General features: G+C 33.7%; 1 protein-coding gene across 3 annotated transcripts in view; it reads left to right on the top strand.

The window, feature by feature from the left end:
- The window catches only part of Dcc (DCC netrin 1 receptor), a 1,126,179-nt gene that overhangs the window by 487,642 nt on the left and 613,756 nt on the right, over positions 1-24,781 (top strand). For all 3 annotated transcript variants that reach the window (XM_033757479.1, XM_033757478.1, XM_033757477.1), the window contains exon 3: positions 13,064-13,348. In XM_033757479.1, coding sequence (XP_033613370.1) covers positions 13,064-13,348 — 285 coding nt within the window. The remainder of the gene's footprint in view (positions 1-13,063; positions 13,349-24,781) is intronic.

Here is a 24,781-nt window from a genome sequence, read left to right as displayed (position 1 = left end):
AAAAAAAAAAAAAAAAAAAAGAGTGGTCCTACCAAATCTATTTAGAGTAGTAAATATTGCCAAGCAATTTCACTACAGCCATTTATAGTTGTGTAAAAGTTATACTTTTATTGCTATATTGCCTTGTATGTACTATTCCATATACTACAATGCCTAGTATGTACTGAATCAATGATGCAAGTAATAAGAAAATATTATATCTTATATAGTGCCAGTATATACCAGTGCTACCAGTAATTAGAAAAATATGCATTTGGGTTAATAGACTAGGGGATGGAAAATAATTTCATCTTTTTAATATCAAAAAGCTCAAAGTTTGAAAAAATAATAAATGAATAGATTATTGTTTCAGAGACCTTTGAAACTAGTAGTATAATTACTTGCTAAGTTTTTCTGGTCATGGGCTTCCCTATTATTGAGGCTTTATGATGTACTTAGAAAAGATGCTGGATGTAAATTTTAGACTCCTCCCTTGGAATTCCAAAATCTAAAGGAATGAATCATTTTCTGAACAATAATTTTATAACTCCTATCAAGTAATTTAACTTATTACATAACACAAAGCATGTTGGTTTAATACAATAGAAGCATGTTACCAAATATTTGTTCAATAAATAGAGATAAGTCAGTATTTATGAGTGCTACTATATGCCTAATATTTTATGAATACTAAAACACAGGGGTAATAGCTTCCATCCTCATGAAATTTGTAGCACTTCTCTGGTCAGAAGATACTTACCTAGGATAAGACTAAAAAACAATAATGACCTCTCATGTGGTATTAGAAGGCAGGTTTAAAAATCCCTTATGCTTCCCCATCACTTACTGAATTATATGTTCTCTCCCAAACTTGTATGGTCTTTGGATTCTTGATTTTTGCACATTATTTTTCCTGTCCAGAATATTCTTTTGGATCTCATGCTCCTCGTGATTCCATTCATTATTCAATAACCAGTTAATATTACATTTTGGAAACTTTTCCTAATTATTGTCTTCCCAGCAGGCGTTTCAAAGCAAACTTGATGGTGTAGTTGCAGGTCTAAACTGAAAGCCAATGAATCAGGAGAGCTAATAGTATGGGTTCCAGTCTAAGTCCAAACCAGGAAAAGATCTATGTTCCAGCTGAAATACCATTATGCACAGTTATCTTTTACTCTGCTTAGTTGTTTTATTCAGGCCTTCGGTGAATTGAATGAGGCCTACCAGCAGTAAGGAGGGCATTCTGCTTTACTCAGTGCACAATTCAACTGTTAATTTTATCCAGAGATGGACTCATAAACACACCCACAATCTTGTTTTACCAAATATCTTGGTGCCTGGTGGTCTAATCAATGTAGCACATACAGTTAGTCACCATACTGATTGACTGGTCGACTGAATGATTGACCTGCAAATTCTCATGAATATAGTTAGGGGTGGTAGGGATACTTGACAAGATAACCTAGGTAAAATAGGGAAGGATTGTTGACAATAACATACTGTAAAACAGAAGATTATACCTCCATTGATGATTTGCTTTTTATTTGGATTATTTGCTTGCCTTCAGTTATGTACAATTGCTAGTATGCCCAACAAATATCTACTGCATTCATAATTAACTTTCATAAGTGTTGTAACCATTCTTCAACCATACATAATAAGACTTGATGGAAAGCCTGAGCCTGAATTCTGTAAAATTATTTATTGCTATTGATTATAAACCAATCTCAACTTTTTATAACAATAATTTTATCTGCAAAGTAGGGAATACAAATAGTTATTGTCAAAGCCTCTCGTGGTAAACATCTTTTTGTGAAATCAATATGCTCATGAGCAGTTATTTGCAATTTGCACTCAGTATGATACACTGAATAGAATATTAGAAGTATTTTGAAAGTTTCCTTTTGTATATTTAGGATATACTTATTAGAAAAAAATGAAATATTTCCCTTTTAAAAATATTTCTCAACATACTTTATATAGTTACCTGCTGTTTATATAGTCAATATATCAAAATTTTCTTAATCCATTAATAATTGTTCAATTAGCCCATTTTTCATTTTTCATTAATTTAAATAATATTGTATTAAATAATTTCATATCTCTAACAGTTTTGTCTAGATATTTATGGATACATTCCTAGACATGTAAGTACTGGGTTAACATTGTAATTTACATTGCCGAATAACTTTACCTCAGTGACATATCAATTCACACTTTCAGAAGCATGGTTCATTATCATTTCAAAAGATTTGCAATATTGATAGGCTAACATGCTATATCATTTTGGCTTATATTTACAGTTTTGGTCACTAAAGAATATTTTTTATATTAGAAGTTTGTTCTTTAAAGAGTTCTTATGGAATATCTTAAAGTAACACAAACAACTCCTAATTAATAGGCACAAGAAATGTGAGTCTCCACTTAATTCATATATACAAGCATAGAGCCTGTTTTAGTCATCAAAGATTTAACAGTATAGCTAAGATGAAAGGTAGTTGCCACTATACATGGTTATCTATTTAGTTTTAGAAGTATTCCTTTCCAACTTATAGACTAATGGCATTGATGTTTTCTATAATTTGATTATATTTTATGAAAGATCTATATCCAGGAAGACAATACCATACGAGTTTGAGGAAGAGGTGGTAAAGCTCTTCATTATTTAATCTTGTGCTGGGAATAGATGCTAGATAATAACTCAGATGGATGAAAGGGAAGTTATTAAAATGCTGCCTAAAAGAATGTCTTCCCAAACTCTTGACTCTGAAATTAATGAAAGACATGGATGAGCCAAGCTGGCTCATGACTGTCTGATTATTCATAATGAAATAAAGAGAAACAGTGCTATTAGTATATGAGTGCAGTTCTTACCTGATAAGTGGGTCCTGAAATCCATCTCTGGATTTACTGGCTGAACCTATGTAGTAATAAAATTTAGCTCTTTGGAGAGGGCATGCTTTCCTAATTCTTATAATGGGACCATGGGCCTAAGGCTCTTACTAACAGTGGGGGCATAATGTTGGATTCCATAAACACATCTCTTACTTTTCTGCTGTAAATGTTTAGTATAATTTTAGCCAGCGTTGTGTCTCATACCTTTCTCTGAGGGATACAGGAAGTAATCTTTGTGTTTAGCTGCTTGGTACAACAAATGGTAAGGAGTATGTATCTATGCAAAAGTGTCAAACTGGGATTTTCACCCACATTATGCTCTATCTAACATGTTTTGCATACATTTACCTAAGCATCACACATGGTAATTTACAGCCACATCACTCTAGGATTTGTTTTTTTTAAAAAAAGTTTTCTTTTGATTTTTCTGGTAGAAATAGCCCAGTTCTATGCAATGGCACACGAAAAACCAGATTTGCATGTTTTAGAGGAGGTTAAAAGTGAATCATAAGATTACTCATGCATGGATGATGAAAATGATACATTCTGGTGGAATACATATTTTCATAACAGAAGTGTGTGGGTGGATGGTGATGATGATGATTATGGTGATGTCCTTGACATTGGCCATGTGAGCCAAAGTTTCTGTGACAATGAAATGGAGCAAGACAGGGAATGAAATAGACAAGGAATATAGACCTTGATTCAGATGATGAAGAAAACAGCAATGTGAGTGCATATTTGACTAGTGAAAATTTGCAAAATGGTCATGCAACCAAATGGAATGATCTAATGTTGGAACTATGTTCAAAAATACAGTGAGGACCTTCGCAGGGATGAAACCTATTGGACAGAATGCCAGCACGACCATTCAGTGTTAGAAATTTCTACAGATGAAATGATACAAGATGTTGTGAAATGCACAAAGGCTGAAATACCAGTAAAATATTCTGGATGCACAAATAGCCATACTCAGAATTGTATTTAGCATGATATCTTACTAGCTGAACTGAAAGCATTCATAGGTCTGCTGTACATAGGGCTTTTTCATGGTAATCATAGCAGTGTAAATGACTGAAGAAGAGTGATGAGTGTGAACTTGAGCTTTGTAGAACAACAAGGACATTGAGGAGATTTGGTTTCTTTCAAATTTGCCTGAGGTTTGATGATAAAACCACCCACCAAGAAAGAAAAAGAACTGATAATCTGGCTGCTACCTGGTCATTGACAGATTTGTGAGCAACTGCCAAGCAATTTATACATCATATGAATAATGACTATTGATGAACATCTTGCAGCATTTTATGGCCACTATAGATTCAGAAAGTACATGCCAAAAGAGCCTTCAAAATATGCCATAAAAATGTACGCCCTTGTAGAAACAAAGACTTATCATGCTTTCAATTTAGAAATGTAAGCTTGCACTCAGCCACCAGTTTTTATTCATACAGTAATAAACCAAATGATGTTATAAACAGACTGTTGTTCTCATCTATCAAACTAATCAGAATGTGCCAGTTGACAATTGGTTTACCAGTTTCCAATCCATGTTACATTTGCTAACAGAGCACAAGTTTACCAGCATGGGAACTGTACACAGGAACAAAGTAGAAATTTCAAATGAAATGTTACAATTTCAAAACATTGTATAGTACAATCTTTGTACTTCAAAAAGATTTACATTGGCTTTGTATATGGCAAAGAAAAACGAACTTGTACTGCTGAGGTCAACATTGCATCATGATGGAAACACTGATAAAGAAACCTCCAAAAAACAGGAGTTGGAAATTTTCTACAAAAAAAACAATAATGAGTAGATGTTCTTCAATTATCAGCAACTATGATGTGACTTGAAACACAAAGTGTTGGCCAATGCCTGTGTTTTATTTGATCCTAAACAGGTGTGGTACAGTTTGGTAATTTACAAAGAAGTAATAAGTGCAAAATACTATGGAGCAATTTTCTTAGAGGATTGAGACTGAAACTCATGAGATCATTGACAACAGAAGAAAAACAAAATGTTTCTTCCCAGGAAATTATGCAGTAAAATTGTGGAGCACACAATGTGGTGAAATGATAGGAAAACAGGTAGGTGTAGCATCACAAAGACATATTATGACCACAGGAAAGCCAAAAAGATGTCATCTGTGCCCTAAGAAAGGACAAGAAAACAAAACATACATGCTATAAGTGTAAGCAATAATCGTATATGGAATATACAGTTTTCATATGTGAAGACTTAGGTATGACAATTGAAGCAAATATTATTTCACTGTAGTTCTATTGGTATTTTTGTTGTAGTTCACATAAGTTTTTACTTCTCATGTTCTTTTTTAGACTTTGTACACTGAAAACCAGTCAAGTTAATATGTAAAATTTTTATGCTTTTTTATATACATTCAATACATATTAAAAATATGTCGCTTTATTTTTATTTTTTCTGTTAAGCACTCATTGTTTAATAAAACTCAAAATTAAAATTAATACATCAATAGAAATATCCTCATGAATAAATGTGGGTTTTACACACCTATATTTTTGTGCTTTTATAACAAAAAATGTGTTATGCCCCGTGGGTTAAGAAGGATATTTTGGAAAAATCCAGAATTATTGCATGGATTTGAAGGCCACCGAGAAATAATTTAGCAAAAATCCTTGGTTAGATCATGAAGGACAAGCAATGAAACAGGTTTTCCACACTGGGACTGAAGGAGCCCCAAATCATCATGTGCTTCTGGCTCTTTGGTTTAGTCACTTTAGTCCATCTTTAGTTCTTTTAAGTATCTGGGTCAGTATCAGCTCTTTTGAATATGTTATGTTGGACAAACTTTAAAACTGATGCCATGCAGGGCTTGATGACATATCTCCTTCCCCAACTTTGGCACTGGGGATAAGTTCTCTTCGGGCTGCTGGATTTAAAGAGCAAAAGAGACAAACTGTGTAATTGATTCTTACTATTTTCCTTCTTCTCCTTCACATTTCTACTATTACATTCAATTAATTGGCCACATGGTTGTTTCTTTTAAGATCACACACTACGTAAATATGACTGGCACCCTCAGGCAGTTATTAGGCTTGTGACAGCCATATTTGAGCCTTTGCTCTTCAGCCAAACATCTAGGAATTGGTAATTTTGCCAGTGAATAATCAAGCAAACAAATAAACACAAAACAAAGAAAAAAGAGAGAGAAAGAAAATGACAGCTTGCCAAGGGACGTGGGATATACAGGCAGAGATGAACTTGAATTCCATGAATATTCTTCAATTGTCTTTGGCTGCTTTTTGTAGAGAGCTAAATCTAGAAAAATTCTCTTTAGCTTACCTTTATTATCTGCCCTTCAGCTAATTTGACAATTAAACAAGGGCAAACGAGGTCTGGCTTTGAAGGGACATAAGCTGCAGGCTTCAATTTGGAGCAAATCAGGCATTTATAGAAGCTCTCCAATGGTGGGTACAGAATATTAGCATATTGCTGAATATTTGAAAGCAAGACATGTTTCTAGCCTCAACATCTGTCCCCCAATTGATAAGTCTCTTTTTATTAAATGAACTTTAATTACTTAATAATTAGACCTTCCACAGGAGAAGATTTGGGGCCTGATAGTCTGCCAACAAGTCTAGAGGGCAAATCAGAAAAATATGCCATTTTCAGATTAGAATTTCAAAGGAATAGGTCTATTTTGGGGGTGTGTGCATAGAAGAGAGGCCTCCCCAGAGTGTTGGCATAAATATGAACTGAAATGCTTAAAATCCAAACTACTTTGGAATTGAATGAATGAGGGTGCACATCTAAGATATTCTAACTTTTTGATTGCACCTAAAGGAAAGATTTGCAAGATTTCCCTGTCTATGTGGTGTGCAAATGCCTGGGTGAAAGGACAGGGAGAGACTATTGTTCTTATTTTAATTCTGAAAGCCTAACACTTTTGATGTCCCTACAGATTCAGCAGCTTTTCATTCATTGCCATGGTGATTTTTACCTTTTGTTTTTTTTAAGCATCACAAAAGAAAAGCTCAAATGAAAAATATTTGCTGCTTTTTCTGTTAACATTTCTACTACCCTGGTGACAGCAAATTTTTTGATTGTACCTTAAAGCTAAGTAAACATGCATTGTCCTGAAAGAAAATGATGGCTTCAGCCATTGCCCAGGTTATCTCAACTGAGTCAAGCTGGCCCTGAGATGTCTGATAACATTTATTCCTGGAGTCATTGATAAGAAAGGATGGAAATCCCATCCAAAATGTCCACTGATTCTCAATTTAAACTTCTGAAGCTTAGGTGAAGTTTTCAAAAATGCATTAGGCGTTGCCTCTCTTCCCATACCACATTCTCTTTTCAAAGGAAAGATTTTATGCTTGAATAGATTTGACTATGTTCTCTATCCTCAGCAATTTTTCATGTTACCTAAAAAAAAAAAAAAAAAATTACTACTTTCTCTTGCTCTTTCTGCCTCCCTAGTTATTGTCACCTTTCCTAGACCTCCCAGTGGTTAGATCCTGGGGTTATTTACCTAAACCGACTACCTTGGCAATAACATGTATTTTTTCATTCAACAAGTATTTGATGACCAAATTATTTCTCATGCACTATAGTAAGTATTTACAGTACAGAATAAAATATAATCAACCCCCACTATTGTGGAATTAGCCAGGAAGGTGGTTATAAAGTAAATTCCACAGTTAATTAATTATAATCAAAATAAGTGGTACAAAGGGAAGCTTTAGGGACAGCTGATTCTCCCTAGGCTGGGGAAGGCTTCAGTGAGGAAGTGAGGGTTTTGAAATGCATCGGTGCAGTTAAAGCCCAGATAGATATTCAAGCAACCATGATATTAGAAGAGCTAAAAAATAAATAACTAAAAGCATAGATAGTAAATGTTCTAGAAATAACTGGCCTTGAACAACATTTAACAAAGTAACATATGTAAGTAAATACTTAATATTTTTAGTGTTAAAGTTCTGTAAAATAATAACTGAGAGATCCTTTATAGAAATCTAAATAAACAGAGTGGACCTATTTTTCCATGGTAATCTCATAATGGCTACATATCTCTTGTTAACAGCAATGAGTGCTTTCTATACAACTGTAGTTAGGATTGGTGACAGTAAAACAATTTCTGATGTTAAAGCCGAGGCACTTTTGGTGTGTATTAGTCACTTACAAAATTGGAATTAAAAATGTCTGTTTATCATTTTGAGGAAAGGGATAAAACTGAGCTTCCATATGTGTCTGACTCTTCCATATGCAGAACAAAATGTTCTTCCCTTTTTATAGTTTCTCACTAATGAGTTCTACTCTTTGTTAACACGTGGAGGTATAGATAATGTCTAAACCTGTGAGTTGATTGGTGTGGGAATCGTCTAACAAGTCCAGGTGTTCCTAGATTTATGGCTGTGTTCCTAGATTTATGGCTGTTTTAGTATCCTGGGCCAGGAAAGATGTGAAGGTAGGAACTTTGACTACAGTTCATGCTTGGAAACAATCTTCCCCAAGGCTAAATATGGAAGCCCTCTGACAGCACTAAAAATATATTTTGTGGTATTTTCGATTGTGCAGCGGTTCTGGTTGAAATTTGTATGTAAAATTTTTATTTAGAGAAGACTATACCATTATTCTGCAATATCTACAAGAGATAGTGTTCAAAACAGCCCTGCAGATATGAAACCAGCAGACATTCAAAGCCTTATATAAAATAGCATAATATTTCCATAGTCAAGATACATCCTCCTGGAGATACTAAATTATCACTGGTTGACTCATAATACTTATAACAATGTAAATGTAAATACAACGCAGATAGTTGTTGTATTCCAATTTTCAGTACAGACACAAGTGTTTTTTCTTAATATAGTTTTAATCCATAGCTGATTGAATTTGCATTTGTGGAACCCACGGGTATAGAGAACTGACAACTGACTGCTCAATAAGCAAAAGTTTCCTCAGTTCTGTGCCGTTTCTGAGGCTCATCTGAGGCATCTTCACTTAGGTTGAGGAAATAAGGTATTTAAAAAAATAATAATTCACTACTACATTTTTTTTTCAAATAAATCACACACCACAGTGTACTCCCTTGGAAGAGTTTTGCTCTGATACCTGTTCCATGTGTAATATGGAAATAATAACACTACTTAAAGAACTGTCATAGGCTATGGATTTAGTTCAGTTCCTGAACACTTTGCAAGCATAAGCAAGGCACTGAGCTCAATCCTTAGCACTGTAAAAATAATGAAGAGCTGTTGTGACGGTTAAATGAGGTCATTTATAAAGGTGTTTAGAGTAGCGTAAACTCTAAAAGTGAAACCTTGCCTAAAATTATCTACATGGTGAAAAGGGGAAGGAGGAGACTCACTTCCAGTGTGTTATTATTGGTCACCAACCCAAACTGACCCAGGTTTGGAAAGTGATAGGACCAAACCTCGAATGCAATTTGGAAGATGTGGATGTTTGCAAAACATTTAGACTCACGTAGAACCTCAGAAAATATTTATGTGATTTTTTTTTCTTTCTGTCAGTAAATATTTGATATACCCCGTGGAAGTAAAATACAGAGAACATAATACAAATGTGCAAACACATTTCAGACGTTTTTATTTATACACTCAACTCTGGTATGGTACCTGTAAATTATAAGTTCTATAATATTCTTAAAGGTTTTAAAATGATTTTCAGTAAAACTAGGAAACAGGTGGGCAGTACCTTAAAGAGTGACTACAATTTTGATGGGTAGGTATAACAGAAGAGGGCTTTGCTTTCAAAGCAAGCACTATGAAAAATAAAATAAACGACCATGTTTAGGCCTCAAAATTTTTAACAGATCCAATAGTTGATATGAAAATATAGATAATTAGCTTCTTGTGCTAGATTACTGTGTATACAATTAAACAGAAGCCTTTTCGCTCAGCATATGGGTATTAAGAAAATACCAGAAAGTTGAGGAGCATCACAGTATCTCAAGTGAAATTTTAAAAATTACGAGAATTTTGGGACACTGACATTTTGATTGCTTAGAACGCAACAGAATGAGGAAGGAACAGAGGTGGGAAGCGGTGTGTGTGAGTGGAACAATAGGCTCTCGCTGAGCAGGGAACTAGTTTTCATGAGTATCTAGTTAAAATTATAGTTGGAGAAAGCACCAAAATCATTTGTATTGCATTACAGTGCTAAATGACGCTTGAACAAATATGGTATTTTATTCTTAGAAATTACAATGAGTTTAATGCTCATTACCAAATGCCCATACTCGTACCTTGAAAACATAACACTAAGCTGAGGGCCAGTATCTGGCAATTTCAAGACAGTTATAGTACAAAAAGAAAAGGCTACAGATAGCTTATGATTTACCACTATGACAAACAATCAACCTTTTGAAATTTCCAAACATTGCATTGCTCACTATTAAATAAGATGAAATGCTGACCCTTATTTATTAAGATTTTAAATTAACACAGTGTACTTACTAAATAAGAATATGGAATAGAAGCCAATTCCATTAAGTCTGATTACACTGCTGTGCAATCTCATGCCTTATGTAGAATATTTCCAGCCAGATGAAGTTCATATAGGGAGACTATTGTTGAATATAGGTTTGAATTACTCTTTAATTTTTATATTTTATTCTGTGTTCTTGAACTTACTTGCAAGTTCACTTTTAGAGTACCAGAGATATTCAAATATAAAATATATATTGTAATTAGATTTATCTAATGAGTATGTCTTACAAAGAGCCGTATATTTTAATATATAAAAGTGCCCAGATGTTTTATAAAACTACCAAAAATATTTTAGTTTATCCAACATTTGAAAAATATATAATTTGATCCTATGGGAAAATTATTACTGTTTAACTACAAACTGAAAAACTGAATGGAGATGAAAAAGAAAACTTGAATAAAAACACAGGAAATTTATTTGAACCTTGTTGCTCAACATAAGCTGCAAAAAAAAAAAAAAAAATCTGCCACTACACATTATAGTTTTCCTTTGTATAGGTCAAGCAATCCATTCTCTGTTTAAGTAAATTCTTTACATATATACTGAAGTTAATCAACAGCAGATTAACCAAATTTAATCTTTTGAATAGATTCAAAACTATACACTATAAACCATGTGGAAATTGGACTTTGAATAATAAGACCATATTCAAGGTAACTGATTCCTTTTATTTTTCATTCAGAGGTAGGTCCAGCACAGTTACAGATTAGTTTTTTTGAGAATGGAATTAGGCTACTCAGTGGTACCCTCTGCAGATATATCTGTAGTGTTGACCCACATAACTCCAGGAGTCTAAATTCCAGAGGTTAGTTTAGGAATCAGATGAATAATTTTAGTATCTGTTTATGTGGGATACATTTTAATTGATGAGTTAATATTTGCATCACAGTTAATATTTCTGTATTGTCTAGTATTAGTCATGCTTAACAACTTTAATATTGCATCTCCCCAATTTCCAGTCTGTTTGTGCAGGTACAGCTATCATGAGGATAACCTTCAGCATATTGTACCTAGTCAATAGGTGATATTGATGTAATTTTATATTTCAAAGATTGACTTATCTTTTAGCTCAAAGACTTTAACCTTTGAATAAAGTGTGAAATTCTGCTGTCATCTAAGGAAAGAAACTAGACAATTTTTTATTGTCTCATAATAAATTATGACATTTGACCCAGGCCATTATATCTTTTCCCTCTGTCCTTAGCTAAATTTTTATCTATTTATAAGGAAAATTAGATTTTTTGAGACTCAGTAGTCCCAAGTTCAAACTAGCAGTATTTAAAACAGAATAAAATGGAATGCCATTGACTAAAGAATGATACAAAAACTCAAAACTCCTTGAGAAAACTTAAACCTGGAACTGGGAAATTTTGACTTAATTAGAATAATGATATAAAATAAATATTACAATAATATGAAATATGTTTAGCAAGGCTTGATATGAACCCCAAAGTGATGAATGGATCAAGTTTTATTGAGAAATGTACATCCAATTTAAACAACCCCAGGAAAATTAAAGTGAATTTGGAAATATCAGAATATAACTGTGATGAATGGAACAGAAATCCCCAAGATGAATGTAATTGCTTTGCAAAATAAACCTATACTAACAAAAATATAAAAAGCAAAATAATTGGATTCCATTACTAGTAGAAAATCAAATTTCCAATGATTTGTCAATGATGACATAATTCATAAAAATTTCTTTATCATCACTAAAAACCCTTAAGCATTTCCAAGGTCAAATGATTAGAATCATAGATATAAACTTGTTTATCAAAGCAGGTTAAAGAGGGCAAGATCAAAATATCTTATTGCCGTTTCCTGTGAAGCATCATGATGGAGAATGCTCCCTAGTCACCATGCTTATAATCAGTAATGACAAGGTTTTTAAATTCTCCCTTTCATTTCCTTAGTCAGCTATGTGGTATGAATGCATCATTTCACATGTTATTTCATATGAGCATCTTTGTGGTCCTACGAGTTAGCTGTTGTCCTATTTTATAGTCCAACAAACGAAATAAATTGTCCAAAGGTTCATGCAGAGTAAGTAGCCCAACCAGGCAAGAAACACAAGCTACTTAATTTCACCTTTAGGGCTTTTGCAGCACACTGTTTCTGACAAATGCTAATGATCATTTGCCTTAAGCAGTCAGCCCATAAAAGATTGTTCTTTGTTACTTTAATTGGCAGTTGATACCATCCGTCTTTCTTGAAACTGCCACAGGTCATGTCACCTGACCATCCTTAATAAATCCTCATGACCTGATATCTTTGTCTAAAGTTGGGAAACTGGAAGGGCACAGCACCTGGATTCAGAAGAACAACGTTGTATTTAGAGGGTTGCAACATACCGTGAATTTGTGTGTGAAATTTCACTTCTCGGAGCCTCAGTTTCCACATGTGCAAAATTAGATTGCATCTGCTCTGTGTACTTCGCATGGCTGTCTGATTAATCAATAGTAAAAAAACAGTGAGCTTCTTGGGATAAATGGCAACACTATTGTTTTTAGCGACTACCCCCACTCATAGTCCCTGATAGGTGATGTGTTAAAGCATAAGAACAGTGAGACGGGGTTTGAGAAAATATCTTGTAAAATACATTTTCCTATAAAAATGCAATGTGGGATTATTTTTCTTGGTGAATAGTGTGCTTCATCTGAAACACTTACCTTTTCTTCTTTGTTTTTCCCCTAGGACCACTGAGGTTCCTTTCCCAGACAGAGTCTGTGACAGCCTTCACGGGAGACACAGTGCTACTCAAGTGTGAAGTCATTGGGGAGCCTATGCCAACAATCCACTGGCAGAAAAATCAACAGGACCTTACCCCGGCCCCTGGAGACTCCCGAGTGGTGGTCTTGCCCTCTGGAGCATTGCAGATCAGCCAACTTCAAGCAGGGGACATCGGGATCTATCAATGCTCAGCTCGGAATCCAGCCAGCTCAAGGATAGGAAATGAAGCAGAAGTCAGAATTTTGTCAGGTACGTCAGTGCTTTTTTTTTTTTTCCTCTTCAGAATGACACTGTCTGGGATGGATCAAACAACAGATTTTTCCTGTAAGCATTTTTTGTACTTCTTACATGTCCTGTATTTGAGTGTTTAGTTTTGTTTTATCTCACTTCTTTTTTTTCTAAGACATCATTAGATGAAAGTATGCCAAAACTATTGTCTGTCATTGAAGGTTTTTGGAAAACAAATACATATATCGGCCTAATTTAGTCACTTACTTGTTCGCTCAGTCCATCAGTGCTCAGCCCATTGATAATAATATCTATTGAATATTGTTTCACTTTCCTCTGATTGATAACAATAAAAGAGAAAGTCATCACCTTATTTTTCAAAAGGTGAAAGTGAGGATTAGGATTAGACTCTTCCCTGAATTAATATTGAACTATCACCTATGCATCAACATATACATTCATTTCTGTGAAAGACTGCTAACTACAAGAGATATAGAATTGGCTAAGTCTGACAGAGCTTGGCCTATTAGATTGATGGGTAAATATGGACATAAAAGTTCTTACAAGAAGGTTAGATAAATATTATGACAGAATGTTGTTTTTCATCATCTTTTACCTTCCTTTCTCTTCTCGGGCAAATCCTTAAGACTCTGGGCCCATTTCCCTCTCCTAAATAACCAGAACTTGGCTGAAGGTTCTCCAAGATTCAGTGACTCCTCTATCTCCTCTCTATCTAGTACCTATTCTCTCCTTTACTCTCACTAGTATGGTTTACATGGACTCATGTGAATCACAGAAAAGCACACACAGTACTTAGTAATTGGTGTGGACTGCTCATTAAAGTATAGAAATGAGCCAATCTTTGTACTCTTAACTCTCTGCAGTTACCACACTACTTTAGCTGTGTATAGGGTTATCCTAAAAGCAAATTAGTCATTCATTTGACAGCTTCTCAGTGCTTTATATAAAGCCATTTTTAAAACCTCTTTCTTTTTCATGTATTCCACCCTCCATCAGTCACAGAGATACTGAGTTAAAAGATGTTAATGACTATTGACAACACAGTTATATTACCTGGTGGTAACAGATGCAAATGTAGCATTTATTTCCAACATATGCATGCATTTATTTAGACACGCATTATATCCACAAACATTTTAAGTACTTATATTTATATATCTTTAATAATACTTCTATTGAGTCAAATGGGAAACTAAAATAAGTCACAGAAAATTTGCAAGAATATATTAATTATCTTAATATAGTAGAAACGTCTGTTTTTCAGTGGTATAAAGGAATGAATTTGGATTAGCAAATACTAAATTTGAGATAGAAGGGTTTGAAAGACTTAGAATATAAACATCAAACTATCATTTACCTTTATTTGTTCATTTTGTAAAGCACATTTGAACTATAATCCATCAGGATTTATTTAAAGCAATATTATTAATTTGACTAAAATCAAAGAATTGTTGATGTAACTTAAAAATTGTTTTCTACCCGAATGGAAACTGAATTAAAAAAAAATTACATCTAATAAGAATCCTTATCTGAGTGCTATGAAATCAAATATATTCCTTAAAAGGATTCTGAGGACAGATATATTGCAAACATGCACACACACACACACACACACACACAAACACACACACACAAGTTGTCATTCTTGGTTGACATATTCATAAGGGGGCCTAATTTGTATTTTCATTGCCGGGTGAATTGAACCACTGGTGGTACATGCATGATCATCCCATGCACGACTGTACTATATCTGCCACCAGCGGTACAGGCTGTCTGATGGAACACTCATGCATGTACCACCAGTGTTTCAAGGAGTATGAACTTATTAAGCCTATCTCATATGTCATTTCTTTGATATATTTATACTAAAGTTTGTAGTAGATTTACAGCTGAAATACATAGATAGACAATAAGTATAAGACTATATGAATGAATGGTCAATCCTAGTGTTCTTTAGTTGCTAAGTAATGTTTCTCTTATTTTAAAATCATGCTAACATTTTCCTTATCAGTTTCCACTTGCCATAAGCACCAGTTTGAAGCCGTAATAGTTTATGTGTGCATATCATCCATTCTCTATTCTCGTAAGGGAAGATGCCTTCACAAAATAGGAACTCGTGTTATTAACATAGGAATATTAGAAGTAGAATTGTTAACTCTCTCAAAAGTGTTATATATTTCCATAGTCATAAAAGCACCACGTGGATTGAAGCTATTTCACTTTCAAGGAACTAAACATTTTTTGTGTAGTAAGTCAATAGTAAATACTTATAATGGATTTTCTGAAATATCAACAAAAAAAAACCCTAAGTATGAGTTGAGATGGTTTGAAATGTCTTTTCTTATGTGACAGGAATTAAAGCAACCACTGTTTTTGTCACAGTCACTTTATTCACGGTTCATCACATCTGAGTGCCGTGCAGCAGATTTAATTGCTGAATTATAAATCTATTTTGAGTACTAGGTTGACTGAAATAACTGGCCCATACAAGGAATTCTTTCTTCACTTTTCTTAATGGCCAAATTGAATTACCCAGTTGGTAATTTAATCTATTGTTCATTCATTGAACTATAATTAAATGACTTTGGGTCTCATATATATTTGAACTAAATAGCTGTATAATTTCAAAGGAGTGACTTTTAAGTGGATAAAATTGTCCTAAAATATTTTGATGATTATATTATTTATTTTTATCAAAATGTTGACAGAAACTCAACATTTATTTAAAGATAAATTTAACTTTTTAGCCATAAAACAAATAGTTTCATAGTTTTACTCATTTCTAAGAATATATTATTAACCCAGTGTTGTATTAAACTTTTGTTTGATGCAGTATTACTTGCATTTCAAAATTAGTTACAGGAATACCTTAGAGATGGTACACCTGTGGCTCCAGACCACTGCAGTAAAATGGACATCACAATTGAGCATGTCACACAAATATGTTGATTCCCCAGTGCATACAAAAGTTGTATTCACACCTGAATATAGTCAATTAAATGTTAATAGCATCATGGACAAAAAAACAGTGTAACTAGCTTAACTAAAATTTACTTTATTGCTAAAAATTGCTAATGACCACCTTAGCCTTTAGTGAAATATCATAATCATTTTACTGGTGGCAAAATGTCTTGCCTTGTTGTTGATGGGTGTGTACTGAACAGGGTGGTAACAGCTATCTTTGGCAGATATAGACTTATGAATTATACTTCTTAAATAATAAGGCTTGAAAGTGAAATTATTCCTTGAGTCATGGACAGCATAATGGATGTGGGTTCACAGTCAGGAACAATGTTAATCTCATTGTACAGCTCCTTCAACGTTCGTAGGTGCAGTGTTGCTAAGTGCTAATGTTTTGTAAGAAATCTTTATTTGTGAACAGTGGGTCTCAATAGCGGGGTTAAAATACTTAGTAATTGCATTGCAAACAGATGTGCTATCATCTAGTCTTTATCATTCCATTAACAGAACAAAAGCAGAGTAGACTTGGTATGTATAACTCTTAAAGGATGAGGATTTCCATAATGGTAAATGACATTGCCTTCAATTTATACTCACCACCTGCATGAAAATAAGAGAGGCAGCTTGTCCTTGGATACTTTGAAATCAGGCATTGGTTATTCCTCTCTAGCTTTGGAATTCCTACGTAACATCTTCTTCGCATGGAGCACATCCACTGAACATCAGGTATTTAGAATAGCTGTCTTCATCTATTTTCTTAGCTAGATGTTCTGGATAACTTGCTGCTGCTATACATCAACACTTGTTGCTTCATCTTGCACTTTTATAGTATGGAACTGAGTTCTGTCCTTAAACTTCATGAATACATTTCTGATAGTTTCAAACTTTTCTGCTTCAGCTACCTCACCTTTCTCAACTGTTACAGAATTGAAAACAATTAGGGTGTTTTTTTGTTTTTTTTTTTTTTTTTTCCTGGATTAGGATTTGGCTTAAAGGAGTGTTGTAGCTGCTTTCATCTTCTATTGAGGTGTCCTGAAACTTTATCAGCAGGAAGATTATCTTGCTTTCTTATCATGTGTGTGTTCACTGAATCCACACTTTTAACAAGGATGTTGTCTTTGCATTCACAATTTGGCTAACTGGCTCAAGAGGCCTTTTCTTCAGTTTAACTCACCTTCACTGAACATAATAATTTGTAGTTACTGATTTAAAGTGTAGGACATGCTAGAGGATGTTGTACTCTTAATCATGATTGGCCAAGTTTCCATATTGTGTTTCATGAATAGGGAGCCCTAGGAAAAGGGAGAGGCAGGGGAATGGCCCCATAGTGGAGCTGTCACTACCTACATTTAATCATTAAGGTTGTCATCTTTTATAGGCCCAGTTTGTCGCTCCCAAAAATAATGGCAATAGTAACATCAAGAACTACTGATCACAGATAAGAATAACATACATACTAATAACAATAATGAAAAAGTTTGAAATGGTGCAAGAATCATCAAACTGTGACACAGACATAAAGTTACTTCATGCTATTGGAAAAATGGTGTTGATAGACCAGCTTCACTGTATTGAAGGATTTTTCCATAGTTTGCTTTTTAAAGGCTAATTTTAAATAAAGCTATTTCTTCTACCAGGCTATAAACAGGACACTCTTAGTTGTTCATAAAATTAAGATTAATTAAATGGTTTCTTATGCTTCTAGCTATAATATGATCATATTACATTAAAATCCTGTAAAGCTAATATTTTCTAGAAATTATATCAGATTGAATCTAGATTACATGAAAGTGTCTGCATATATGGACGACCACCGTCTGTTTCCATGGGCTAAGCTAATGTTCCGTTAATATTTACCAACTCACATTTAAATTCTCAATACAATTTTTTAATTATAAATGATTAAGAGCATGAACTTCATACCAGACTATGCACAAATCTTGTTTTCATCAATTACTGTTGTACAGTTGAGGGCACATTATTTGATCAAAATCTTTATTTTGGAAAATAAAATCAGTACAACCATATCTATTGAAGTGTGGTTTATGAGGGTTAAATCTGGCAGCACGTGTACAGTGCCTAGAATTTTGAAGTCCTCTGTAGCTCTTTTAATTACTTTTACATTTTAGAGACCCTTTCAGACTTATAAATAATTTGGTTCTCTTATCAAGATTATTTCTCTGTTAATAAACTACCTGATTTTTATTCTGAGTGTCTAAGTATATACTCATTTACTGGTAGGTAGTTATACATAATATACCTAGTGTCGGCACTTCTTTTTCACATCTAAGCAAAACCAGAGTGCTCTGCAAATGTTTCTTTAGTAAGCTGTACCTTTTCATCAACATCAATTCTTTTACTGTATGATATAATTCAGAGGCCCCTGGTTTGGGAATAGGAATCAGAAAACAGATAAGCCTTCTAGTATTTGGTCTTCAGTAGCCCTGAGCAATCCATCTAATCCCCCTAAATCCTTAGATTCCTTATCTCTTAAGGGAAGTTGGAATGGGTCAGCCTTCTTAAATCATTTCACTAACAAAAGCATGATATATATTACATTACTGCATTAAGCACCAACTTTTCCTTTATAATTCCAGGGTTCAAGTTTGTTAGGGAAATAATAGCTTTCTTTGATTTTTAATTTTGTTTAAAACTAATTTTGTCCTTCAGTGCTGTTTTGGAGGAAATCAAAGTAGTCAGGATCCTTCCTACTTGGAAATCATATGTCCATCATTCTAATGTCACAAGTGACCACCTTTTCAGCACTAGGAAAAAAAGCCATTTTTTTCCTGCTGTTAGCCTTAACTTTGAGTAATGTTAGACAGTGATTGCATTATCCCTGTTAGCTACCCTTCCCTGAAAGTTTACCATTTCCCAAAAGGTAAAAGGAAAATAATGTACCAGAAATTGTCCTCCACACAGAAAAATGAATATTTATGGGGAAGAAGAGTCTGTCTTTTTCCAAGAGCCTATTGGGGCCAACACAGTCAATGTTTACTAGGAATATAGTATTTGACAACCCTGGCTGAGTAGACTAAAGGGTCAAGCAGTCTTCCCTGACTCACACACAAAGAGGAAGCTTTCTCTGAAGCTAAGAAGGCACAGCTACAGTCCATGAGTGCAAGCAGCACAAGAAAATACTGAAAAGACCAACAGCTTGCTTTCTTCTTTGGTCTTGTTTGATACAAATTTATTCAAAGAGAATAAAGAAGACATATGTAGTTTTCAGTTATGGGCACAGCTTTAATTCAACCTTGAATAAATAGAAAATAATCCAAATACTTTGATTCATTATCAAATTCAAGAGATAGAATTAAAACCCATTATTTTTCTGGAAAGTTTTAAAATGCTTCTTTATTCATATATATTACATATATATATGTAAATATATATAATATTTACATTCTCTAAACTAACCTTGACAATTTATAATGGCAACATTTGTTTTCTGGAATTCTGTCAGCTGAAAAATGTTTTTAAAAAATCATTCTAAAAATAAAAAGTAACTTCCTTTAGCTCTGAGACAAAATGAAACTGTTAGACCAAAATTTGCTTGTGAGACAGAAGCGATATAGAGCCATACGCTAGTGATAAGAATAGATGCTCTCTCTCTCTTCCTCCAAATTTTAACTACAAATAGCAATACGTATGTGTACATGGAAAAAGAAAGAGGAAATATGAACAGCTGTAGGAATATTTACAGAAAGGGGATGTCATTTTTAGTACTGAATTGTTGTAAATGAGAAAAGAAAATAATAGAATCGTGGAGTGATGAGAAATAGTGCCTGAGAAATTACTCTCTTCTCCCTCTATGTTCAGAGGTCCTTGGTTTACAACCACATGGGGGTTTCTGTTTTTTATTAAATAAATTCTTATTCCTACGATCAGATTAGATTTGGCTCTATTTTTCCAATTAAAAAATCTAAATAGAAAGTTAGAGGTGGTATCATGAAATTTTTCACTCAAAGCATATATTATGGTATATTCTTGCTGGTATTCTTGCTGGACACATAGTACCTGCTGAAACAGAGAAAGAGGAAGGCTTAAGAACCAGCAGATGCTGGCGGGTACAAGATCCCAATGATGAATGTGACTGTACTGTATACCTAAAATGTACCATAAACTCAATAAGAGAGAAAAAAAAAAGAACCAGTGGATGAATAGTACTTTAGCTTGAAATTCAGAATATATAGCTGGAAGAAGTGAGGCCTATGAAGTTAAAATTTGTAACTCTTACACCTGGGAAGAAATCAAAGAGAACACCCCACAGTAGTCTGCAGTGTCCTTTCATTTCCAGTTGAAAAGGTGTTTGATATTCCATCGAGGTAGGGATTTAATAAAGAACATCAAGGAGTATACAATGAGAAAATAATGTTGACATTAAGAAGCATAAAAATTAAAAGTAACTGCTGATTATTTTGAGAGTGAGAGTTAGTAAGTTGTGAAAGCTGTCTTTTTTTTTCTTGTAGACACAGATACCTACAGTCTGAATTTAATTTCTCTATGCCTCTGATATCCCCCCATTAAGTTATTGGTACATTGAAAGCAAACAATACAGTTACATTTATCTTTGGGATCTTGTACTTCTATATGATATATCTTGGTTCTCATTTTGGCCCATACCACTGCCCTCCACCCACCCCCTTCACCCTGCCCTATCTACAAAGACTTTGTTTCTATTCTCTCCTTTTTCACATTCTCTCCTTTCCTTTATTTCCTTTCCCCTCCCCTTCCCACTTCCCCTTTAAACATTTTCTTCCTATTTCACACTACCAATTATACAGTTTATTTACACTCTTAGTTTTTCACACCAGAGAAACTATTCGGTATTTACTCAAGCATGTCCTATTTATTTCATTTAAAATTAATTTTATTGGTACCTTTAAGATATACAATAAGATGACATTCATTATTGGAAATTTCCACCTTTACATAATTCATCTTGGTTCTTGTTTTTTCCCCATTCCCCTGCCCCCACATTAAATCCCTCCATCCCTCCCTGTCTACAAAGACTTTGTTTCCGTTTTTTTCATTTGTTCATATTAATTCCACTCCCTTCTTTCCTTTCCCTACCCTCCCACTTTTCCTTCCCCTTTGCACCTGTGCTTTCTATTTCACATTATCTACTATACTCTTTAGTCCTTATTTACACTTCTTCCAGTATTCTTTAGATTCAGTACTATAAGCTTCATGTTGAAGTTCCTAAGTACTTGTTTTGGAAAATCGTCTCATTAAGGGAGCGTTGTCAGCACAGGGTGAACACCATTCTGATTTACTTGGGATAGTTGTGATCACACCCTGTGTCCTGTGCCCAAGTTTCCTTTCCTTTTGGAGTGTCTCAGGCTGGTTGGTTTATAAGATCAACTAGTCATCTGTCATTAGTGCAGAAGACAAAATGCTAGTGCCTCTAGAGGCATTGGGGAAAACTTGTAAATATGGAGAGCAATAGCTCCCACTTTGGTTCACAGGCTCCATTAGTTCAACCACTGTAATATCTAATAACACAAAGAAAGTTAAATATGTTCTTCAAAATACTGCAGTGTCTAAAAATGCCTATAAACATAAAATACTGTCTCCACTTAGCACATTTACTATCCTTCTTTAGGGCATAGGCCCTGAAGATAGTTGAGATTTTATTTCAGAATAAGTTAAATGTAGGTAAATGTGCCACATTATATGATCCAAGGGATTCTGTGCCTTTTAATAAACCCTCGCTGAAAGATCATTATTGAACATATTTATTTAAGTTTCACACCATCTTCCCAAAGGAGAAGAATAATAACAAGAACAGGAGGAGGAAAGGGAAGGAGACAGGGACAGGGAGGCTGAAAAGGGAATATATTTATCAATTTTTATTTAAAAGATTGAGAACAGGGCCAGGGATTTAGATCAGCGGTTGGGTGGCCTGCCTTGTAAGTGCAAGGACCGGATTTCAATCCCCGGTTCAAAAAAAAACAAAAAAAGATTGAGAATTATTTCTGTGCTGAATGGAAACAAGCTTTTGGGTATTTCAGGAAAATGTCTAATCTGTTGAAAATGTTTCTGCCTCTTAAAGCATGATCCATAGACCTGCAGGTTGATTTCCAGAATATCTGTGAGGTCAGACATATTTTAATACTAATGTTAGTGTATCTGTTGTATTTTTCACCATGTTAGCCTAAGGATATTCTTGATGAAGCAGTAAAATGTTTTAATTTAATTGAATGTTGATCTTTAAGTGCACATTTAAAAATATATTGCATATGGAAATGGGAAATACACATGAACAAATTAAAGTACAATGTGTTTTATACGGTAAACACCTCTGGAATCATTTAAGTTTCAAGCTGAACCAACTCTCTCATTTTCCCCCCCGTCACAGAAAATTATTTTTACTTGAGAGGACAATCAACAGAGAAACTATAGCTATTCAGACTTCAGTATTTTTTTTTTTTTATTTTCTCAGACATGAACAAAGTGAGCCAGTCACTTCAAGGAAAATGACATTTCCTGCTAAGGATGAAATTCAAGCTTTTAAGCTAAAATTAGACATTTGGAGTACTTTTATTTGCAGTGGGAGTTTAACAGCTCCCCAACATTAAGAGTGCTTTTTATGAGATTAGTGGTGAAAGTAACAAAGGAGTTTTTTTGATGCTCTATAATGATGTATGTTAATTTTGAAGACCTAATGTCTAATGTAGTGTAGCATTCCAAATGGCCATTAATTGATGTGACAAAATTTTTCATGGATAAGAGATTTATTCAAAGTACAGGATAAATCCATGGATTTTGATAACATAGAACATAATGTTTACCGATACAGTGTTGGATTCTATATTATAAATGACCTTCTAGAAACTTACTGAGGTTTGGTATGGTGTCAAAGGATACTACTTAAAACTGTTGAAAAAGTTGTTAAGCGTACCTTTCTTTACCACTACATATCTGTTTGAGGTCAGGATGTAATTACGTAATTAAAGCAAAATATCAAAACAATATGGAATGAAGAAAGTCACAACAATCTAGTTACTTTGGATTAAACCACTCATTAAAGACATTTAGAAAAATATAAAGAAATCTCACTATTTTCACTATTATATCAATTTTGAAAATGTAGTTATTTGGTAAAATATTAACTTCAATAAGGCTTAAATACACATTTAATATAATTTGACTAAAATGTTAAATATTAGTAGCTGTCACTTACATAAACCAGAGTTCTTTGGGATTCTGAGTAGTAGCCAACATTTCAAGACCCATTATCCAAGTCATTATTCTTTTTCTTCAAAAAGTGTTGTAGATCAAGTGTGATAACAAATTAAGCTAGAGTAAGCCAAAATTTCCACATGAATCAAAAAGCAGCTGATGTCTTATAGTGGTTCTACACTTAAGGCAATCTGCACAGTCTGAGACACATATCTTTGTAATGATGACTTTTCTTAATTACCTGCCAGCCTCTTGCACTCTCAGGAATAGTCACTGAAATTGCACTCTGATGACAGAGACCAGGTACAAAAAGTCATGATAACTTTTTAAAAAATCCCCAACAGGAAAAAGCCAGACTGGGAGTTATTTAAGCAAGTCACGATTGTAATTAGTTTAGAAAAATAATTGTTTTAGTCTGTGCATTTATATCCTTGAGTGTCACATTAAGGAAGTCTACTTTGAAGGTTATAGTATAAAATTTAGACAATGAAAAAATCAGTTTTTGATTGTTGGATTGCAGTACAGCTTAAAGAATAAAAGTAAAATGACCATGTGTATAGCTATTGCTTAATTTATGAAATAAGATATTACAAACATATTGTATTACTCTTCTTGTAATTAATCCATGCTTATTAATTCACTTGTAAAAAAGCTTCATGTTCTGTTAGCTGAATAATAATACCATTTGGACTTGGATAGTCATTGCCCATATAGCTAGAACACAAATGATTTTAATCCTTACTTATGAATTTTATCCTAGTTCCACAAAAATTAATTCTGTGAACAAGATTCACAACATACAATTTTAATTTCATACCTTGTAGGGTCTTTTCATCTATACTCAATGGAGTTTAGAAGGAGAACTTTTATTTGCTCTCAAATATTTGCTGTGAATTTTAGTCACTAACTTTTATGACTTTTTTTTCTCTTCGTAGAATTTCTATACATTTTGCAACACTAGAGTTTAAAATAACTCTTCACTCTAAAATTACAATATATCCTTTTGAAAACCTTTAGAAAATATAGAAAAATTCAAAGATAAAAATAAAAAGCCACAATTTCATCACACAGAGATAACCCTGACAAACGCACCTTTATCCTCATAGTTTAAAAATATATTTCTTAAAAGTTCTCTAGTACTCATGTATTAAAGAAGAAAAATAAGGCAGATATCAAGTTTGATATTGTCTCTTTAGGTAGCTAAAATCACCTTATTAGTACAAAAACAGAAACCAAAAGCAAACTAACAATAACAAACGGTTACTGATGTGATTGGGTGTTTTTGGT

Source organism: Fukomys damarensis, unplaced genomic scaffold, assembly GCF_012274545.1.
Source record: "Fukomys damarensis isolate Sample0158 unplaced genomic scaffold, DMR_v1.0_HiC HiC_scaffold_30, whole genome shotgun sequence".
Lineage (NCBI taxonomy): Eukaryota > Metazoa > Chordata > Mammalia > Rodentia > Bathyergidae > Fukomys > Fukomys damarensis.
This window is presented reverse-complemented; position numbering and strand designations above follow the sequence as displayed.